At 34.6% G+C, this 22,094-nt stretch overlaps 1 protein-coding gene across 1 annotated transcript in view; it reads right to left on the bottom strand.

Moving 5' to 3' along the window:
• Window positions 1-22,094, bottom strand: part of shot (dystonin-like protein short stop) — a 1,304,552-nt gene that overhangs the window by 480,934 nt on the left and 801,524 nt on the right. The window contains exons 57-58 of the mRNA XM_090402172.1: window positions 21,436-21,606; window positions 1,908-2,234 (exon numbers count right to left, since the gene is read on the bottom strand). Of these exons, the coding sequence (XP_090258298.1) occupies window positions 1,908-2,234; window positions 21,436-21,606 (498 nt within the window). The remainder of the gene's footprint in view (window positions 1-1,907; window positions 2,235-21,435; window positions 21,607-22,094) is intronic.

Below are 22,094 nucleotides of genomic sequence, written 5' to 3'. Positions count from 1 at the left end.
TAAATTTAACAGCTGTTCCATGAGGTTGTAGTTTGCTCTTGTTGTGAAAGACCACCCTGCACATTGCTCATCTTCCATGCTTTCTTTCCCCCTCAAATATATCTTGTACCATTTCAACACTTGAGCATGTAATAAAGAATCATTACCATACACCTGCTTAATTTTATTGGACATTTTGCTAGCGCACACATTCAGTTTAGAATAAAATTTAATCACACGTTGTTCAAGATTTTGCTTCTTTTTCCATTCTGATGATAAACACATCAGAAATGCACTTACTAAAAATACAATAACTCAACAAGTTTATCTTATAAATGAGAAACTATTACTGACAGAAAGAGCAGGTATCACTTCAGCATACTACATCAGTTCAACAATGCTGCCAATTGGCACAATAACAAAATATTGATTTCTATGATTAAGAATACCAGCAGTTTTCTTTCAAAATAGTGCAACAATTTTTAATTTGACTCTTGAGAGTCTACACATGTAAAGATACCATTCTCAATGCCCTCAAGGTTTATGAGATAAACAGAAATATTTGTATCTAATTGGAACTTTTAATTAAACTTCTTTACTTTGAATATGTTTTTGTTATCTTGTTCTAATGGATTTCTCAGTTGTCACTCCAAAGAATATTAATGACACCGTTTAAACATATTTAAAATTGTTTAGAAAAACTTTCTCTTTTAAGAAAAAAATGACACATCCTCAAACACAACAAATACAAGAAAGCAGTGTATTTAATTGGTGTAACATGTTTATATGAAGTGTGGCTATTAAACACTGTAACAAGACTGGTTGCAAAAATGTGGTTTATCATTACAACTATAATGATAAACCACACTTCCAACAATGGAAGCAGTGCTGCAAGTCATCAGGTGTTATCTGCGTCAGTAGCACTGCCATTTTCGCTGACAGCAGAGCTGGACTTGCAGGAGAAGATCATCACATGTGATGAGACATGGATTTTCCAGTATGATCCGGAAACAAAGAGATAATCGATGCACTGGAAAACTCCCATGTCACTGAGAATGAAAAAAGCAAGAATGAACAAGTCAAAACTGAAGGCAATGCTGATCTTTTTTTTTTCTTTTTTTTTAAATATCAATGGCATGGTAATGGTCGAATGGGTACCAGAGGGTCAGAGAGTTAACCAACATTATTACCTTGAGATTCTAGCCAAGCTGAAAGAATGAGTGAGGAAGAAGAGACCCGATCTGTGGAAGAACAATACTTGGATTCGCCATTGGGACAATGCTCCAGCCCACTATCTGTAAAGCAGTATCTGGGTGATAAGAAGATTCCAGTGTTGGACCATCCACCTTACTCGCCAGACTTAATGCATGCGACTTTTACCTTTTTCTAAAGTTGAAATTCGCATTGAAGGGCACCCATTTTCAGTCGCTGGATGAGGTAAAGGAGAAAACGGCAGCGCTACTGAAGCAGATAACACTTGCTGACTTGCAGCACTGCTTCCAACAATGGAAAATTTGTATCCAACGGCAAATAGATAGAGGAGGGGAGTATGATGAAGGGGATAACAATTAAGTTGTACAATTGTAACAATAAACCACATTTTTGCAACTAATCTCATTATTTAATAGTCACACCTTGTATTGCACTTATATATCATTATTTAATCAGCTATATCCTTGAACATGCAAAATGTCATAGTTTTTTCACCATCAATCTTAGTAATGCTGATTATTACTATTCACGACTTTTTTTTTTTTACTTTTTTTTTTTAGTAAGCAGGTCTTGACATAGTTACAAATATGATGCAAATTTAATAAAAATTTAGAAAAACAAAGAATCTGATTACACACATTATTACAAAAACTGAATATAGAATTATTTATGAAAAATAACCTAGATTTTACTTAAAAGTAGTTTAAATTTCTTACAGCATGTTCAATGACCCGCTGCATTATTTTTTCTTCATCAGTTGGTATAGTACCCATTGCACTCAGGCGTTTTTCAGTCTGTTCTAACCACTCAACAAGGGGAGCCATCTTTTCCTGGAAGTCATGAGCAACAGGAATTGTTCTCTCTAATGCATCCATGCGTTCATGAGCTCCAGTAATAAGTTCATCAAATCGCTGCACAAGATCATTAAGCTGGGCTCCAATTAAAGCACGTTCTGAAGGCTCCAAATTGTCCATTATTTCAGAACCCATATTCATTAAAGAGGACATACTGCTTTGCCGATCCAGAAGCAGTTTGTTTAGAAACTGAAATTGCAAAAAAAATAAGTATAATTTACTAAAAATAAAGATTAATCACATGTTGATTAATTCAAAGTGATCTGTAAAAAAGACAAATCCAGAAAGCTTTAAAGGGAAAATATTCTCAGATCTCTGTAATAATATATTTTGTGAAGCAACACACGGTCAATTCTCATTATAGCAAACACTGTTATAACAAACTTGCTCACTAGAAAAAATATTAAAAAAGTTGCAACAAAAGCCTCATAGACACAGTGCTATGCTAAGCTAAAGAAAATGAATAGTTTTCTATAGTCAAGAAAATTCACTATAGACACAGTGCTATGCATAATTTGAGAGGCCTGGCACTATGCCAGGCTTCTCAAAGAAAGACTAAATTAATTCTACTCACCAACTATGGGAATTTTTTTTGCCTTTCTTCAGCTGCTTTCTGAATTAGTTAATTTTTTTTTTTGGCAGGGATAAGTGGGACTTTCCTTCCAGAAACTCAGGTTTTAACCGTGCAACTCAAAACATCATAAGACAATTTCAGACATAACACGTATACCAGTTAGGATTTAGTGTCATGATATGGCAGAGCTGTCTATTGTACCCTTTCCCTGGAAAGTCCTGATTCACTGACAGCTTAATAATGAGATATCAGATATCATTGAAGGCAGGAAATTTGTTGCTCACTTCAAAGATTAAGTCAGGACTAAAAAATTTCTTTCTACTATCATTGCAAATAAAAAGGTGTTAGAGAATATTATTTTCAAATTTTACAAATTTTGTCTATTGCTATGCTACTTTCTCTTGAAACGGACTTCATTGCATGTGTCTACCATATCTCATATATAACTAAACATTCACACGTAAACCACAGTAATTAAATTTTTAATAAGTAAATAACATCCTAAATATTATTAAAATTAAGGGGATATTAATCCCACATTGTATTAAAAAACCGAATAAGAAACTCAAAGATTGGAATCAGAGAGTTTCATGCCGAATATAGTAAACTATAAAGTATCGGCGATTACTAGCGTGAGCTAATGCAAGTAGTCCTAGTACGTAGTACAATCTCAGGCAACTCATTGCAAAGGTGGGTAAAGTTCTGATCGCTATTCTTGGTATTTTCTATAATGTAAAAACACATTTCCTAGGAAATGTATGCTGTTATTACATTATGGTGGGAGGTCACTACCCAGACTGGTTTCAGCCTTTTTTGAGGCTTCATCAGTGAGTAGCTAGACCAAATAGATACCAAAGGGTACAACGAAAAGAACTTATATACTCTGCTATACGAGTTGTCAAACAGGTGCAACCATTAAGTTACTCAAATATAAAGAGCCAATAGGCTTCATTTCGGCGATATAAACAAGAATAGCAATCAGAACTTTACCTACCTTTGCAACGAGTTGCCCGAGATTGTACTACGTACTAGGACTACTTGCATTAGCTCACACTAGTAATCGCCGATATTTTATAGTTTACTATATTCGGAATGAAACTCTTTGATTCCAATCTTTGAGTTTCTTATTCGGTTTTAAAATAATGTGGGATTAATATCCCCTTAATTTTAATAATGTTTATACCGCCAAAATGAAGCCTATTGGCTCTTTATATTTGAGTCATCCTAAATATTTTAAAACATCATCAGTATAGTTACAGCATATGCTTACAATGGAATCCCACTATGCATGCAGTAGAGTGTTATAGAATCAAATTAAAATATATCTGATAAGAACAGATATAATTAGAAATAAATAAAAAAAATAAAATAACATACATAGATTTATTTTATACAATTGAGGATGACAATTTCCCAGATTTTAGGGATAGTAAGAACACCATTATGGTTTAAATTGGGTCTGTGACGTAAGGCTTCAGCACTTTCTTTATATAAATGCTCATGTTTATATAAGGATCTATGGAGAAGTTTGTGTTTTTCCATTGGATCCAATGGTTTGGATTTTCAACTCCATATTGTGTGAGGCCAGATTTGTGCAGTTTGATAAGATAGATATGGTCTTGATGTTCAGAGATGCCTTTATTTATAGATCTTCCTGTCTGTCTGTAGTAAAACATCTTACAGGAACATGGAACTTTGTAAATGCCAGGTAGCATCCAAGGGTGAGAGTTTGTCTTTAGGAGAAGATAGCAAATTGTAGATCTGGTTGATTGGTTTGTAGGTAGCAGCAAGTTTCTATTTCTTCATGATTTTTGACAGACGTTCGGAGATGTCTTTGACATATGGTATGGGAGTCCTACGGGCTTGTTCTTGTCTAGGTTGATGCGAAGGGAAGTGGCTGATGATTTTTTGAGTTGTTTTTGGATTGCATCCCTTTAGTATGGTTGTATTTTTGATGATTTCGAATTCTTGTAGGTAGGTAGGTAGATTGGTTTGTAGGTAGCAGCTGCTACCTACAAACCAATCAACCAGATCTACAATTTGCTATGTTTTCCTAAAAAAAATTCTCACCTTTGATGCTATCTGACATTTACAAAGGTCCATGTTCCTGTAAGATATCTTACTATGAATAGACATAGTAAGACGTCTTATCAAACTGCACAAATCTGGCCTTGCACAACATGGAGTTGAAACCCCAAACCATAGGATCCAATGAAAAAACACCAAACTTCTATATAGATCCTTATATAAACATGGGTGTTTATATAAAGAAAGTGCTGAAGCCTTACATCACAGACCCACTTTAAACCGTAATGATGTTCTTACTATTCCTAAAGTCTGGGAAATTGTCATCCTCAATGGTATAAAATAAATTTATGTATGCTATTTTATTTATTTCTAATTATATCCAATTTTATCAGATATATTTTAATTTCATTCTATGACACGCTACTGCACGCATAGTGGGATTCCATTGTAAGCAAGCGCTCTAACTGCATGTTATTCATAGAATTGTTTGTAATAACTGTACTGATGATGTCTTAAGATACTTAGAACGAAATATTTACTTATTAAAAATTTAATTACTGTGGTTTATGTGTGAATGTTTAGTTATGAATACTCCAAAGGTTTCACATAATAGATTTATTATATATTTCACACTAGCCCCTTGTTCTATAGAAATTATTCCTCCTACATAGCTTTTGACAGGTAGATCAGAATTATAAGTCTGACATACACTTCTAAAAATCAGACATTTTTTACAAGCTAAAAAGGAGCTATCTAAGGAATGAAATTTGGAATGTAAGGTATACTGGAGTTTGCTTATGGTTAGACAGTGGGAAGAGACTTCCAACAAAACCTGTTAGAAATATGAAGAAAATCAACTTTCACTTCTCTGATCAAGTGTGCAATGCTCATTTTCCACTACAAGGGTCGTCTGAAAAGTTCTCGGCCTCGACCATAGATGGCAACACTATCGGCAAGATTTTTTTTTCAAAGTTGGTGCATCTGTCAAAAGCATTCATTTGAAATTGCAAGTCACTCTATCAAGTAGTTGAAAGTTTATTTTTCACTTGGTTAGACTATAATAAATTTAGTTTAATCCTTTATCCAAGTGTGAGCAAACAAAGTTTGCACCTGAAAGTATCTTCAGGACTGGGGGGCAAGTTGGTACAACACTGGGCAACTCGTTGCAAAGGAAGAGCAAGCTAACATCACTCCTATCTCAGTATCTCCCATAATGCAAAACAAATCTCCTTGCGGATATGTATAATGTTATGCATTAAGGGAAGGGCCACTACCCAGACTAGTTTCGCCCTTTATTGAGGTCTCTTCAGTGGGAGCCAGGCCCAAGTGGAGATACCAGGCAGAAGCATTAGCAAGGTCATCTCCACCTATAAGAGTTGCCAAACGGTGTGCCACCTTTTTATTAAATTACTCTGGATTTAGAGAAAGATATTGAAAGTTTATTTTTCACTTGGTTAGACTATAATAAATGTAGTTTAATCTACATTTATTATAGTATATAATAAATTGATTTATTATATATTATACATTTATTATAGTATATAATAAATATATTGAGCAAACCAAAGAAGTGTGAGCAAACAAAGTTTGCACCTGAAAGTATCTTCAGGACTGGGGGTAAGTTGGTACAACACCGGGCAACTCATTGCAAAGTTGGAGCAAGCTAACATCACTCCTATCTCAGTATCTCCCATAATGCAAAGGTGCAAACTTTGTTTGCTCACACTTGGATAAAGGATTAAACTAAATTTATTATAGTCTAACCAAGTGAAAAATAAACTTTCACCATCTTTCTCTAAATCCAGAGTAATTTAATAAGAGTAATTTAATAAAGGTGGCATACCATTTGGCAACTCCTATAGGTGGAGATGACCTTCCTAATGCTTCTGCCTGGTATCTCTACTTGGGCCTGGCTCCCACTGAGGAGACCTCAATTAAAGGTCGAAACTAGTCTGGGTAGAGGCCCGTCCCGTAATGCATAACATTATACATATCCGCAAGGAGATGTGTTTTGCATTATGGGAGATACTGAGATAGGAGTGATGGTAGCTTTCTCCACCTTTGCAACGAGTTGCCCGGTGTTGTACCAACTTACCCCCAGTCCTGAAGATACTTTCAAGCGCAAACTTTGTTTGCTCACGCTTGGATAAAGGATTAAACTACATTTATTATACTCTATCAAGTAGTTTGTTTCATAAAATTGTCTATAGTAAAAGTGTTGCGTGTATCCCTTGAAATGGAAATGGATAAAATCGAGTATTGTGTGGTTATAAAATTCTTTGTAAAAGAAGGTTTAACAGCAAGGATTAACAGCAAAAGAAATTCATTCAAAGTTCATAAACATTTATGGGCCTATTCTCCTTCATTTTTGGCAATTAAGAAATGGGTTGCTGAGATTAAACGTGGCTGTATCAGCCTTGAAGATGATCAATGTGAAAGACATCCAAAAAGTGTAACAACACCAGAAATCATCAATCAAGTGCACGATATGGCATTGGATGACCAGTGAGTCAAATTGCATGAAATTGCTGAGACTGTGGGCATTTCAAAAGAATGTGCAGGATATATTTTGCATGAAGAATTGCAAATGAAAAAGCTTTGTGCATGATCGGTGCCGAGCTTGCTCACAGTAGATCAAAAATGCACTTGCATGAAAATCTCTGAACAGTGCCTGGAGCATTTTAACAAGAGAGTTTTAACTAATTTTGTGAGTCGATTACTATGGATGAGACTTGGATTCACCATTACACACACACCAGAATCCAAACAGCAGTCAAAACAGTGGACAGAAGCCAATTGTTCAGCACCAAAGAAGACAAAATCGGTTCCATCAGCAGTAAAATTCATGGCATCGGTGTTTTAAGATGCTAAAGGCATTCTGTTTATTAATTATCTTGAAAAGGGTAAAACAATAACTGGGGAATATTATTCTGATATTATAACCAGAATAGACGAAAAAATTCGTGAGAAAAGATCCTATTTGCAGAAGAAAAAAATCATCTTTCATCAGGACAATACACCTGCCCACAAAGGTATTTTGGCAATGGGAAAATTAAGGGATCTGCACTATGAATTGTTGGAACATCCACCCTATTCCCCAGATTTGGCTTCCTCTGACTTCTATCTCTTCCCAAAACTAAACAACTCTTCCTCACTGGTCAGTGTTTTTCTTCAAATTAAGAGGTGATTGCAGCTGTAGAGGAGTATTTTGCAGTAAGATCCACTACAGGGATGGGATAATGGCACTGGAGCATCGCTAGAATAAATGTATTAGTCATAAGGGAGACTATGTTGAAAAATAAAATTAATGTTGAAATTATAACTTCATTTTTTCATGTTAGGCTGTGAACTTTCAGACCCCCCTCTCGTATGTACTATCCATTAGTAATTCACACTGATGCTGAACAACAATGATTGGCTAACAATTTAAGACTTGTATACAATATTATGCAGAATATACTTGTATTCTTTATATTCAAATATGCATTTTAGTGACATAACATACAAAAGATACGATACTGCCAGGATATTTATCAGTTATACAAAGTCTCCTACAGTTCTAATCAGGAAACTAGTATGAAGAGTGAAAAAGTGAGGTGCTTATACACTTTCAGCAGAACCGAAGACATGCACCATCAATGAAAAGGGAATGGACCTAGCAAAGGAATTACAGAAATACCATGATGACATAATTAGTGCTAATGAGACTAAGAGAACAAAACAAGTGAGGTCTTTTACTAATGAATAAGAATAATGAAGAAATTATTTGAATATAGAGATCAGGAAAAGAAGAGAACCAGTAAACTGTTAACTCTCACTATAACAAACTAATACAAAGTCCTGAACAAAGTTTACCAATCACGAAACTATTACAAAATCACTGTAGCAAATTGTCCACTATAATAAACCATTTGCATGATCTCTACAAGTTTGTTATAATGAGGATCATTTGGGCAAATTTTGAAATGGGAAATCATGCAATGAGACTTGATTTTGTCCATGATTCCATGAAAAGTTCCAGAAGAAAAGAAGTAGAATGGATTTTTTGAACAATCGCAAGCAGAAGATATGGAGATAGAAAAGGGATATTTCTTGTTGAAGATCTAACCAGTAGTGCAGGAAATAAATCAACTATATAAAAATATTTTAAGACACTTTGCAGAAAAAGACAAAGCTAATTATAATAATGGAAAGCATCATTATAATAGAATTCTGCTTTGCTCACAAATCCAATAAAGCATTCCAAATTCATGTTTCAACATGAAACAATGCATAAACTGAATTTTCACTACAGCATGCTGAAGTGAAAATTCAGAAAAGCTTAAGAATTAGGGTAGATGCAGGTGAGTGAGTGTGTGTGTGTGTGCATGCAAAGCAAACCAATGAGGCAAGTGTGTGAAAATGACCATCAAGTATGGAATCTAGTCTCTCTCAGGAAAAAATATCGAATAGGGTAATCAATTCAGGAAGTAAAGACTGCTGGGGGCCTAAAGGAATGCTACAATTTCCACATATTAATTCCTGAAGTATCAGTAACAAGAGGGAGGAGTTTTTAGAGTTGATTACTGCTTACTCACCGAAACTTATAGGCATTAGTGAGATTTAGCTAATAACAGATGATGTAGTTACAGGGACGGCACATGAAGGTTTATATGCAGAAAAAGAAAATGCTGTTGAAGGTATATAAGGAGAAAGGTGACCAGCAAGCCTATGAACAGTACAAGGCTCAAGCAAGAAAGGTGACAAGTACAGCAAGGAAGGAAAAATTAAGATTATGAGAAGAAACTAGTTGAGCAAACCAAAGAAAATCCCAGATTTTTTTTTTTTTTTTTTGTTACGTGGCAAGTAAGAAGAAGAATCACTATGGAAGATTAACCTCAACAAGTGCTAATGGTGATGAGGTGACAGAAGCAGAAAAAAAATAGTTGAGTTATTGAGTGACCACTTTGCAAGGGTATATCAGACAGGTGAGGTTACTGCTGTAACATGTGTGACAGAGACTGATGTTGGAATAGAGATGCACGAATTGGAAGTTTTTAGGTTATTGCAGAATCTCAATTTTTTTCCAAGAATGGGCAAGGGAAATGGCAATGCCTCTGACTACACCCTTTAAGTCTCAGCTCTGGTAGAGCTCCAAGAGAGTGGAAAGAGGACAAAATAATTCCTTTTGATAAGAGATGTTCTAAGACTAAAGTAGCATTATAGACCAATCAGTATCTCAGTTGTGGTGGTAGAAGTACTAGAAAAATTGGTCAGAAAGAGAATTCAAAAATGTGGGGATAAGAATATGATAATCTATGGGGAAAACACAGTTCTGTGAAGGCAACACAACGTTTTTCCAGCTTATCTTGTGGTGCCAATTATATATTTGGTTTAATCCTTTATCCAAGTGTAAGCAAACAAAGTTTGCACCAGTAGTATTTTGAAGACTGAGGCAACTCATAGTAAAGGTGGAATAAGTTCTGATCACTTGCATTAGTATCTCCCACAATGCAAAACACATCTCCTTGCAAAGATGTATAATGCTATGCATTAAGGGAAGGGCCACTACCCAGACCAGTTTCAACCATTATTGAGGTCTCATCAGTGGGAGCCAGACCCACAGGTGGTGATACTGAGGTGGAAGTAATGCAGAAGTCATATCACCATATACCAGTTGCCAAAAGGTGTCAACACCTTATTATTAAATTGTTGCCCCAATCCTGAAAATACTTCAGGTGCAAACTTTGTTCGCTTACACTTGGATAAAGGATTAAACCAAATATATAATTGGTAGCATAGCCAAGTGAAAAACCTTCCAGCAACTATCACTAATCCAGAGAATTTTAATAATAAGGTGTTGACACCTTTTGGCAACTGGTATATGGTGATATGACGTCTGCATTACTTCCACCTTAGTATCACCACCTCTGGGTCTGGCTCTCACTAATGAGACCTCAATAAAGATTGAAACCAGTCTGAGATAATTTTAAGAATTGAACAATAAGATGCTTTTCAAAGTAACTGGTGATATTTGATTCATTTTTCTGAGTACTTGTCTGTTTGCTTATAAGAAAGGTTTGTTTCTTTGTGTGGGTCTAAAAGGTATTTCTTATGAAATATACACTATGATACATTATGGCAATGATATGAAGAACAAAGGCAGGTGTTTTCAATATGCATGATTCTGCTTACTGAGCATGTGCAAAATGGGGGAGGGTTTTGCTAATTACCCTCTGTAGAAGAATTGAGCCACTCTGTTTTTTCACATTTGACATCCGTAAACACAGTATGGTCACTGCTTTACCTCCATGTTTTTGGCAATGATGTCTTCTGCTAGAATAAGTAGTAGGGTCGCAGATTCCCTTTCCACACAAGTTTGTAGGATAATCACAAACATCCATGCTGGGATTCGAACCCACAGCCTCTTGGCTGGAGAGCGGACACACTAACCACTCGGTCAACCAGGCCAGTGAGCCACGAAGAACAGAATTATATTAGGAGGACAGGGAAGCAGAGGGCAGTTCACTTGAGACTCTCTGGTGTAAAGTAGAGATCCAAAAGGATAAAATAAATATTTGGTTGCTGCTATAGACTGGGGAAGGGGGGGGGGGGGGACACAAGGAATAACATAAATGGCATTGATAAATTAGAGCAATAGGTGCAGGATGAGTAATTAGTATAGAAACTTCGACTATAAGGAAAAGGAGGAGTCAAACGAGATGAAATTTATAGAGCTTCTAAGAGATAATTAGCTCAATTATTAGTTCACTGATGTGGTCAAGTAATCATGTGGTCTTGATCTGACCTGTGAGACTGCAAGAATTTTTCTGTTAAGAAGGGAACACGTGGGATTACAAAGTAGGTGATTATCACAAACTGAGTTATCAGCTTAGAGCAATGCCACAGTTTAAGAATTTAGAGGACAGAGATATTAGCAGTACATGGGAGACCAGCAAGGGATGTTTGAAGAAAGCAATATCACATTGTATACACATCAGGAGTATAAATCAGGTAGGAGTTAGATGCATGAGCAGCATCATTAAGGAGGAGTTGTCTATGCTTCTACACCCTCTGTCCAAAAAAGAAACCAAACTTTTGATAGAAAATAAAACACAGGCCAATTATAATTATTCAAATCATTTATTTCAATCAATATACTCTCCCTCAGCTTCGATACCGCGTTTGACACGGTCAACTAATTCGTTAAATAAGTTTTTTATATCGGTTTTTGGGATACTGTTGAGGGTCGTAGTTACTGCCACTTGAACATTTTCAATGGTGTCGTATTGCTTTCCTTTCATCGACAAATGAAGTCAGGGGAAGAGAAAGAAGTGAGTTATGCACAGCTTTGTTCTGGGCTCATACTCAAAATACCACATTTTATCACCAGTAACGATCGTTTCAAGGAAGTTTGAGTCCTTACAAGTGGTTTTAATGAGGTTCCTTGCAGTGTTCAATTCGATACATTTTTTGGTCATCGGTCAACTTGTGGAGAACAAGTTGACCAAATCACGAATTCAATTTACGAAGGCCCAAATTCTCAGTCAAAATGTTATGCACAGTTGATTTTGGAATCCCCAATTCATCTTCAATCAATCTCATGGACGATTTCCGGTTTTCATTGATGAAATCATACATTTTTGGAAGTTAACTTTGCTCAGTCCAGTTTTTGGATGGCCTGGCTTTTCGTCATCCTCAAGCGTCTCACAACCACTCTGAAATTGCTTAAATCACTCGTAAACTTTAGTACAGGATAAGCATTCATCACCGTATGCTTTTAGAAGCATTTGATGCGTTTTGGTAAAACTTTTACCAAGTTTAACACAAAAGTCAATCACAGTTTTCTGTTTGAAACTCATTTTCCGACTGTTCATCAAAAACACTGTCACTCTTGGCACTATAGCTCGGCTTCTAATGAAACAAATGTCATAAACAGTTGACACAACATTAATGAAGGTTGCCGCTTTTGACAACAAAAAGATACAACAGGTGGTGCCACTAGTTTCTTCTATTTTCGAAAAGTTCGGTTTCTTTTTGGATAGAGGGTGTGCTACTCATGAGCAGAAAGGCATAGGCAAGAAGGGTGACCTGTATGGTGAGGTAGGCCAAAGCTAATTATGAAAGGAAGCTGATTAATGAGGCCAAGGGGATTCCCAAAAAGATCTTGTTATGTGGAAAGCAAAAGGAAGAATGACTATGGAAGGATGACTTTAACAAATGCTGGTGGATAATTATGCAAAGGCATATCGTCCAAGTGGTGATATTGCAGTGCCAGATAAGACACTGACTGAGGTGAGAATAGAGGTAGATGGTTGGAGGAGGCAAACAATACTGCAGAACTATAATGCAATTTTATAACTTTATGGGATTATGTGGAATATTAGCCCATGTATTATGAGAATGCACAAGGGTATTAGTAGCTCCTCTGACCAAGTTATTTAAGCCTCAATCCTAGGAAGGTACTTAGGGAGAGGAAAGAGGGCAAAACAGTTTCACTGCATGAAGGAAGTTACAAGACAGCGGTAGCAAATTATAGTCTAATCAGTATCTCAAGAGTGGTGGTGGTTAAGGTATTGGAGAAATTGGCGAAAGACAGAATTCAAGACAGTGAATAGGAATATGATATTTCATAGGCGAGAGCATAGTTTTGTGAAGTATAGGTCTTGCCTCAGAAATTTGTTTAGTATAAAAATAGCATGGCTTAGTAGGTAAGAGAAAGATACCCCACATCTCCAATCAGAGGCTAAGTTAAAAGAATAATATAAAATTTAATTAAAAACCGAAGAGTAATTTCAAATACATAACCTGGATGTATATTTTTGGAAGGTGAAGATGACAAAATATTTGGACCCAAACTTGATTGAGCCAGTAATATGTGGCAAGATCTTCACAAAAACTGACACAGCAGTTGAAGAACCAGCAACATCCCTTGGAGTTGCCCGTAATAATAATAATAATAATTACAATAATAATAACATTAATAATAATGCATAAATAAGACACCAGTAAACAAGGAAAATGATTAATTAAATTAACTATAAATTTTGAAAGCAAAAACATATAAACTAAAATTAAAGACCAAAAAGGAACAAAAACTAGTAAAATATATACAGGACCAGCAGTGACAGTAGTGCTGGCCATTTAGTAACAATCATCACCAAATGATAAACAGTGCAAAACTACTATGAGCAGCTATGTGATTAAGAGAAGTTCGGTTGGCTCAAGTGTAATGGGGGAGTTCAGGTGGTTTGAGATTAATGGAGAGCAATTTATTTTGTTTAATTGCCAAAAGAATGAAATCAGATAAGGTCCTTATGTTATAGCATCCTGATTGGTTCTTATCACTAAAGATTAAGAGCAACATAATTTGGTTTCATTATCTTGGAAATCAATAATGGTAGCTTTATCAATTTCAAGGATGTGTTTAGGTCATATTGCATGGAAAGATTCAATGGTGGGATTTTTGTTGATATTATTGGTGTGTTTTGGTTTCCATTTCTTTTCAGTAGTGGAATGTAAGCATTCTGATATGGGGATATTGCTATCTTGATAATGTTCCATTATATGCGACTTTAAACAGCAAGCAGTTATTGTATCCTGATTGGTATTTAAACTTATAAATAAAATATGTGCCATAGTATGGCATCAGCCTGAGATATTGTGGGTTAATGTCAGTTTAGATAATGTGGTTATTTGTGGTAGAGTTATATTTTATAGTCTGTAGTTTGTAGCAAAGGAGATTCTGTAATTTGAATATATGAAGATGTGTTTGATGGCTTTGTAAATACTGTAAATATATGGGAATTTTAGTATGATGAAGGATTTGGATAAGTTGCTTTGGAGAATAAAGAATACAATTTCTAGCTATGTAAATAGTGTAATCTATTAATTGTTGAGAGCACTGATAAGAAATGAAGATGTTTTTATGTATGCAATTTCTGAGCACTAGTTGAAGAAGAGTATTTGTAAGCATTAATGAATTATGTTAAAATGAATGATCTTTTTGATAGAGTAAGGTTAACAGGAAGAGAAATGTAAATAGTTTCAAATGGTAGTAGTTTGATGTATATATACCTTAGTACTAATATATACCTTAGCACTCAGATCTAGTGAGTAAAATTTAGAAAGTTTGTGCATTTATCTTCTTCATATTCAATAGAGAATTTCAGTCTATGGTTAAAGGTATTTTAATTATTATTATTATTATTATTATTTGACACCTCCAGGGAGTCCAAAGACTCATCGAGGGAGGCACCTGTTTTACAATGCTGTCTCCACCACTCAATCCCCCAAATGACTGCAACTACCAACAGCATCTACAGCCAACCACCACCACTAGTTTTTCCACAGACAATCACAAACATCATGGGCCCACAGCAGGATTCGAACCCGCAGCCTTTTGGCTGGAGAGCGGATACGCTAACTACTCGGTCAGCCAGGCCGGCATTTAAAGAAACAATTCATTTTTATGCATTCCTGCTGCCAATACATGGAACATCATTGATATATATACTGTAGCATAAAATACCAACAGGAAGAGATAGCGATAAGAAACGTGTTTCCCTTTGGGTGACGAAAGTTCAGCAAGTTGACTGCTAATGTTCTGGCCCATGGTAAGACCAAAAATCTGTTTGTAAATGGTATTATATTTTAAGAAATTTGCTGAAATTATAACCGTAAATTTGCCATGGGCTAATCGGCTCTGTTAGTTCACACAGCTTGTCTAAGCAGTGTGAACAATATCCAGAGTTTTGGGCACTTTGATTGATATATAAAGCATTGAAGGAAAAGAAAATATCATGCAATATGATAGTTTTGTCTATTTCTTTGAAGAGATCATTGTTATTTTCAATTATAAATTTAGAACATTTTAGTATTGGTTTAATAAGGTGGGAAATAAATCTGGATAAGGGATTTGTTGTGCTGTGTTTGTATGAAATTTTGGAGCGTAGAGGACATCCTGGTTTATGTATTTTAACTTGTCTGCCAAGAGTAAGAAGACAGCTTATACAAGGAGTAAGTTTTTTAATATATTTGGCTAATAATTCCTTAAATTGATGTAAAAGTTCTATGATATTGGGGGTAGGGTGTTCTGTAAATTATTTTATGAGTGTTTGTATACTGTTGACAATGTCTCAAATTTTATTGTGGTCAGTTTTGTCAATTATAACAGTAATGCCACTTTTAGATTTGGTTTTGGAAATATTTTGTTATTTATAATAGTTCTCAACATGGTGTTAAAAAACTCCCAACAAAGTGCAGTCAGGAATATATATCCATACTTAGAGAAGACAGATGAGTAGGAAGAAGGGGAGTAGGATGTATGCCCCTGTGTAGATAAATTCATTAAATTATCTTCTTTGTTATTGTGATGTTGTTGTTCTTGCTGGTGTTGCTATTAATTAGCAATCATAATTGACTTGAAAAATTTTGCAATTCCTTGGAAGCTAAAGGACATTTGAAGCAAACTTTCCTATGAACATAATTATATACCTGTGTTTTACTATGGTATCTTTTATCAACTGCTTGTTAATGTGATTTAGAGGCATAAAAGTATATTTGTTTGTTGCTAGGAATAGATTTGTTACCATGTACTTTAGCAAATGTTGTATGACATTGCGTAGAAGGCAATTTTTCAAAAATTTAATATGCAGCTTCTGCTTAAAGTATTTTAAAATCATGTTTGTGTAAGTCTTGTTTGCACTAGTAAAAGCAAGTGATTGGAGAAAGTGGCAAACCCATGGCTAGTTTTATATGTATATTGTGAAATTGAATTTAATAGCCAATGGGGAAGGGGCAATGAATGAGTAAAAGAACAACATACTGGTATATGGATTTTCTGAAACCAAGGATTCGTGTCACTCTTGGTGAGTCAGATATGAGTGCCCAAGATTATGACACATCTATGGAATGCCCCCTATAAGGACAGACTGAAGGCCTGTAGGCTTCAAAGACTAGTCAACTGGGTTGAAAGTTTATTTTCAGGACTGGAGTAAAGTGGTACAACACCGTGGAACTCCTTGCAAAGGTGGAGCAAGCTACCAACACTCCTTTCTCAGTATCTCCCATAATGCAAAACACATCTCCTTGCAGATATGTATAATGTTATGCATTAAGGGAAAGGCCACTACCCAGACTAGTTTCGACCTTTATAGAGGTCTCCTCAGTGGGAGCCAGGCCCAAGTGGAGATACCAGGCAGAAGCATTAGCAAGGTCATCTCCACCTATAGGAGTTGCCAAATGGTATGCCATCTTTTTATTAAATTACTCTGGATTTAGAGAAAGATGTTGAAAGTTTATTTTTCACTTGGTCAGACTATAATAAATTTAGTTTAATCCTTTATCCAAGTGTGTGCAAACAAAGTTTGCGCCTGAAAGTATCTTCAGGACTGGGGGTGTTGTACCACTTTACCCCAGTCCTGAAGATACTTTCAGGCACAAACTTTGTTTGCACACACTTGGATAAAGGATTAAACTAAATTTATTACTAGTCAACGGGGAGACAAAGAGAGAGAGAGAGAGAGAGAGAGAGAGAGAGAGAGAGAGAGAGAGAGATGATAGCAATATAGAAGTTATTTAAAGATTTTATAGCATTTACACTGAATATTTTTTTCAGCATGGCAGAAGGGGAGAGAACATGGGTAGCATCATCCCTGTAAATTGTGTATGGGTGTAATTAGCAAGGGTGTCGGGCTAGAATTTTGTTTGGAGGGTGCAGATGAGTGGAATCAATTGCCAAGGATTGGATTCCAAAAGCTTCACCTTTTGTTCTTGAAGTTTTTTCCTTTCCTTTAACGTTACCCAGTGATCAGCATTCCTTTTGAATAAATTATGGACTCTACAACCGTGTTATAAATAATTATTTTAATTTCCTGACATTTTGACTTTCATATTCAGGTCATCATCTGGAGTATACATATTTATATACAGAGACCAGCTAAATTACATTTCATACAATATGCTGAAGAAACAATGATTTGATCAACGGTTATTCTAACGGCTTGACATTGACTGGAAAAGCACTCTTTGTTTACATCACACCAAAACATGGTATGAATGTAAATTTAAGGAAGCCTGAGAGATTCTTATCAATCACCCTAATCTTAACAATAATGGTAGTCTGAAAATCCCAAGCATATGGAAGGCACATATTCTACCCACTTAACCTTTCTTCCTAAGAGTTAATTATAAAGAGGACCACAGGTAATCCAGGATACTAAATCTAATATTACAATTGTCATGTTAAATTAGGACATAATTTTTACTGTAACAAAACTATCTATATGAAAGAATGTTTCTCTGCTATTGTCTTAAATAGAATATAGCTTTGATGTAGTTTATTTATTCTATTTCATTCATCATTATCATCATTGGCTCGACGGCCCTACGTAGACCCTGGCCTTCTCTGTACTTTTATGTACTTAATAATAACTGGCTCATTAAATAATCTGTATAGTTCATGGTTATATCTTTTCCTCCACACACCATTCTCTTGTACTGCTCCAAAAATATATCTTTCAAACAGACCTAGTAATCTTTCATCTGCCATTGATAATACCCAGTTTTCAGAAGCATAGGTTAACAGTGGTCTTACAAGTACTTTGTACATCATTTATCTCTGCTTTTCTTGAGATCAGATGTGATTTTATTTGTTTCTTAAGTCCACAAAAGCATCTATTTGTGGAAAGAATAAATCTCTGAATCTCAGTATCATTTTTACAATTAACTTCTGATCCCAAGTATATAAAACTATGTACAATCTCAAATTTATAGGAAGCAATTTTGATTTGAGAAGGATTATTATCACATATCTTTCTAGTTAATGGCATATACATTGTTTTTTTTCTTGGTTAATCTGCAAATTCATCTTCTTTGCTGCCTTTTCTAAACTGATGAAAGTTTCTTCCATTGCTTTTCATGTCCTTCCTATGATATCCTTCCTATAATGAAATATAGAAATCATAAAACTTCTTATGAAATGTCCTTCCTATAATATCGATATCGTCTGCATTTTATTTCATTCATTTATTGTAATTTTATTTTCACTAGAGGTCAGGCCAGTAGAATAACCATTGATCAAATCATTGTCTCTTCAGCATACTGTGTGAAATGTAATTTAGTTTTTCTCTGTATATATATGTGTATACTCCAGATGATGACCTTAATATGAAGATCAAAAGGTTGGGAAATTAAAATAATTATTTATAACAGGGTGGTAGAGTCCATAATTTGTGTAAAATGAATTCTTGAAGTTTTTCTTTTACTGCTTTACAGCCTGCAGAAGGTGGTTTCTGATTGGTTACTGTGTCTTCTGTATCTTCCAACCATTGTGTGAATAATGCTTAGAGTGGGTCACCCAGATAATTTGACTCTGTGGAAATGTCAGAGAAATAATAATTTGTAATCTGGAGCTTGAAGTGACTTTGTAAAAGACTTGTTTTTTTTTCTCTTCCAATTGTATTTTGTGGTTGGAATCAAGTCTAATAGTCCTAATATCAATATGATTATGGTTAGGAGTCTTAAATATGTATTATCTCATACTGCTCCTGATATTTCAGTGACTAAATCTTAAGTAATCTTCATGTTTGTTTGTCCTCGGTGGTCTCTACACATATGAAAATTACAGATAACATATTAATATATTACAGCAGCCATTCAAATCAATGTTCATTGTGGGAATTTGATCGTCATTCTGCCTATTTTATTCATATTAACATATTTTCTGATATTAGCTATATCGTTTGTCTAGAAGATTAATTGTAAGGTGAGCAAATGTAAAAAAAAAAAAAAAACTAGCACCTAAACAATCCCAAACTATTATGTCAGAATGGTGTAACTGCCTCTTATTCTCATGGTTGGCTTCATTTCTAAAGAGCTTGTGGACAAGTTTATCTTGCAAGAAGTGAAAAGATAATGTTAAACTGTGAATGAATGAAACTATGTTGTGTATTTTGTTTTTTACATTCACATTTAACATTGTTTATTATATATTAATCATGACTTATATAAAAGTTATTTATTAATCCTTATTTAAGAATTATTATTTAAGTATTTATTCTGAATTTAATCAGCTATTAATTAATTAAACAATAATGTGTGTATAATTTATTGTAACTTATATATATATTGTAACGTCAATATTATTATAGTTATCTGTATATGAAACGAAAGAGTTGATTAAGTAGCTCTAATATTCTATTTATTGTGTTTTTATTAACTCAATGTAGTGGTATAGCCTTATGTAACATTAACGAAAATGTTTACGTTTATTTGTTGTCATGGAAACGCATGAAGTAAACGAGCGCGAGTGGAACAGAGCGTGAGCTTTGATAACAAAAAAAAAAAAATAAAAGGTAACAAGGAGAGTTGGGATGGAATTTTTGAAAGGGAAGAAGCAAGGGTATAAACTAGAGAGGTGGAAGTAAATGAAAGGTTCTCAAGGGCAGAAGTTAAAAGGGATAATGTTTATAAGCGAGCAAAGACGAAGTGAATCTTATAGTTAGCTGAAAGTGAAGTCAGCAGTAATAATAAAAAGAAATTAATGCCATAATCAGATAATATAAAAAACTGGACGTTCAGTGAAGAATTCTGAATAAATCCAGTTAGTCTAGAATTGCGACTTATTTCTAATTTGCCCTAAGGAGAACTGCACAGTGTTTAATTGGTTAATGAGTGGTAACAAGGATAATTAAAGTACCCTACAGTTGATATCTAGAGTTGTGAAGCACGATTAATAGTGTTTTAGTTATAACTGTGGAGAAGTCTTATAGATGTGTTCTTAAGTGTAACAAATATATTTTGAAAGTATGCTCACAACGTAATTGATGTGCTAAGAACTATTTCTGGTAAGGACTGTCATATTGATTTATTTCAATGCATGAAGAATTGAGTGTTAGTTACGCTACGTTTAACCTAACTTTAACTGTGGCAATTCTTTGAGATTGAGAATTGCAAATAAAATTTGCTTGAGAAATATTTACAGCTATTAGTGCCTGCGGTGTTTTTTAAGCGTATAGTATGGCTGAGAAATGCGTGGAAACTGATTAAATAGGAAGTTCTATTATATTTAATTAAGTGAAGGAACTTTGTGACTCAGAAACTGAGAAAGTGTATGTGAAGGTTTGGAAGATTGAACTAATGTGATTGACTTGACCTAATGTTTAACTTGATTCTATTGTTTAAAATTAGAAGTAGAATTTATGTATGTGTTATATAGCTTATATTAAATCTTTTATTTTGTTAATCTAATTATTGTGTTTGCCTGAAATCCTTTTTATTGCACCGTTCATAAAAATTCGAATCTTGCAGGAATCCCAAGTGGAAAACAAATACTTCGGCCAGAATAAATGAGGAGACTGCTAACTAACTATGAATTGATCCTGCTATTTTATATAGACTAATCTAAGGATAGAGTGGCGCAGTATAATAGAAATTTCCCTACCCTTGGATTGGTGATCAATTTACAATTAGTTGTTTTTTTTTTGATGAAAGTGACTTATAACAAGATGGCGGATTCGAACATGAAGAAGAGAACGTCACTACAATAAGTATTTTTGAATATGTAATTGATGCTGATTTAGAGATCGGCAAGTTCAAACTAGATTGAGTAAACCAAAAACATCAAATATATGATTTCCAATTTGGATGTTTCCTAGTAAGCGACATATTAAGCCCTACCTTTCCTTAATCTAAACAAATAAAGGATAAACTTTTGTAAAAATCTCCAGAGTTCTTAAAGATTTTTGTTTCTTAAAAACAACAGAAAACAAGTCACTTATCTACTTAAAGAAACTGATAAAACTTCACCTTTTGTTCTTGAAGTTGAGCTTTTACCACTTTATAGTCTGCAGAAGGTGGTTTCTGATTGGCTACCATGTCTTCTGTATCTTCTAACCATTTCTGAACACCCTCTAGTGCTTCTTGAAATTTTCCAGACTGAAGCAGTGCAACATCCAATCTTCTTTCCCTGTCATTTAACTAGAAAGAGAGAAACATATTACTGATTTTACTATATGCTAAGCCACAAAGACTCTAGGATATCATCTTCATTTCCTCTCTCTCTCATACACACATCAACAATTCTCCAATATTTTGACTTTTGAATTTTTTTTTAGAATTATGTGCTTAGAATAATAAAAAAACAGATAAACACAAAAATATAATTTTTGAAATTACTCTACTGAAAATATAATTAAAAAATATAATTACTCTACTGAAATCTAGAGTACAGTATTTCTGCATGGTAATAGGTTATCATTTGGTTTTTGTATACCCGAAAGATGACTACTGAGCCAGCTAATAACATTCATAAGAGTCTAGCCTTCCCATTGAGAGCTTAAAATCAAAACTATACCTCAGAAATAATCACTATAACGTAAGGCACATTTACTGTTTTAGGTAACATGCTTTACATGTACAGGAGGATAACTAGCACAAAATCAACTGCACTCAGTGTGTGTGCATAC

This window comes from Typopeltis vanoorti, chromosome 12 (genome assembly GCF_054136105.1).
Source record: "Typopeltis vanoorti isolate ZY-2024b chromosome 12, IOZ_Tvanoo_1.0, whole genome shotgun sequence".
Taxonomy (NCBI): domain Eukaryota; kingdom Metazoa; phylum Arthropoda; class Arachnida; order Uropygi; family Thelyphonidae; genus Typopeltis; species Typopeltis vanoorti.
Note: the sequence above shows the minus strand (reverse complement) of the source record. Positions and strands in the feature narration are given on the sequence as shown.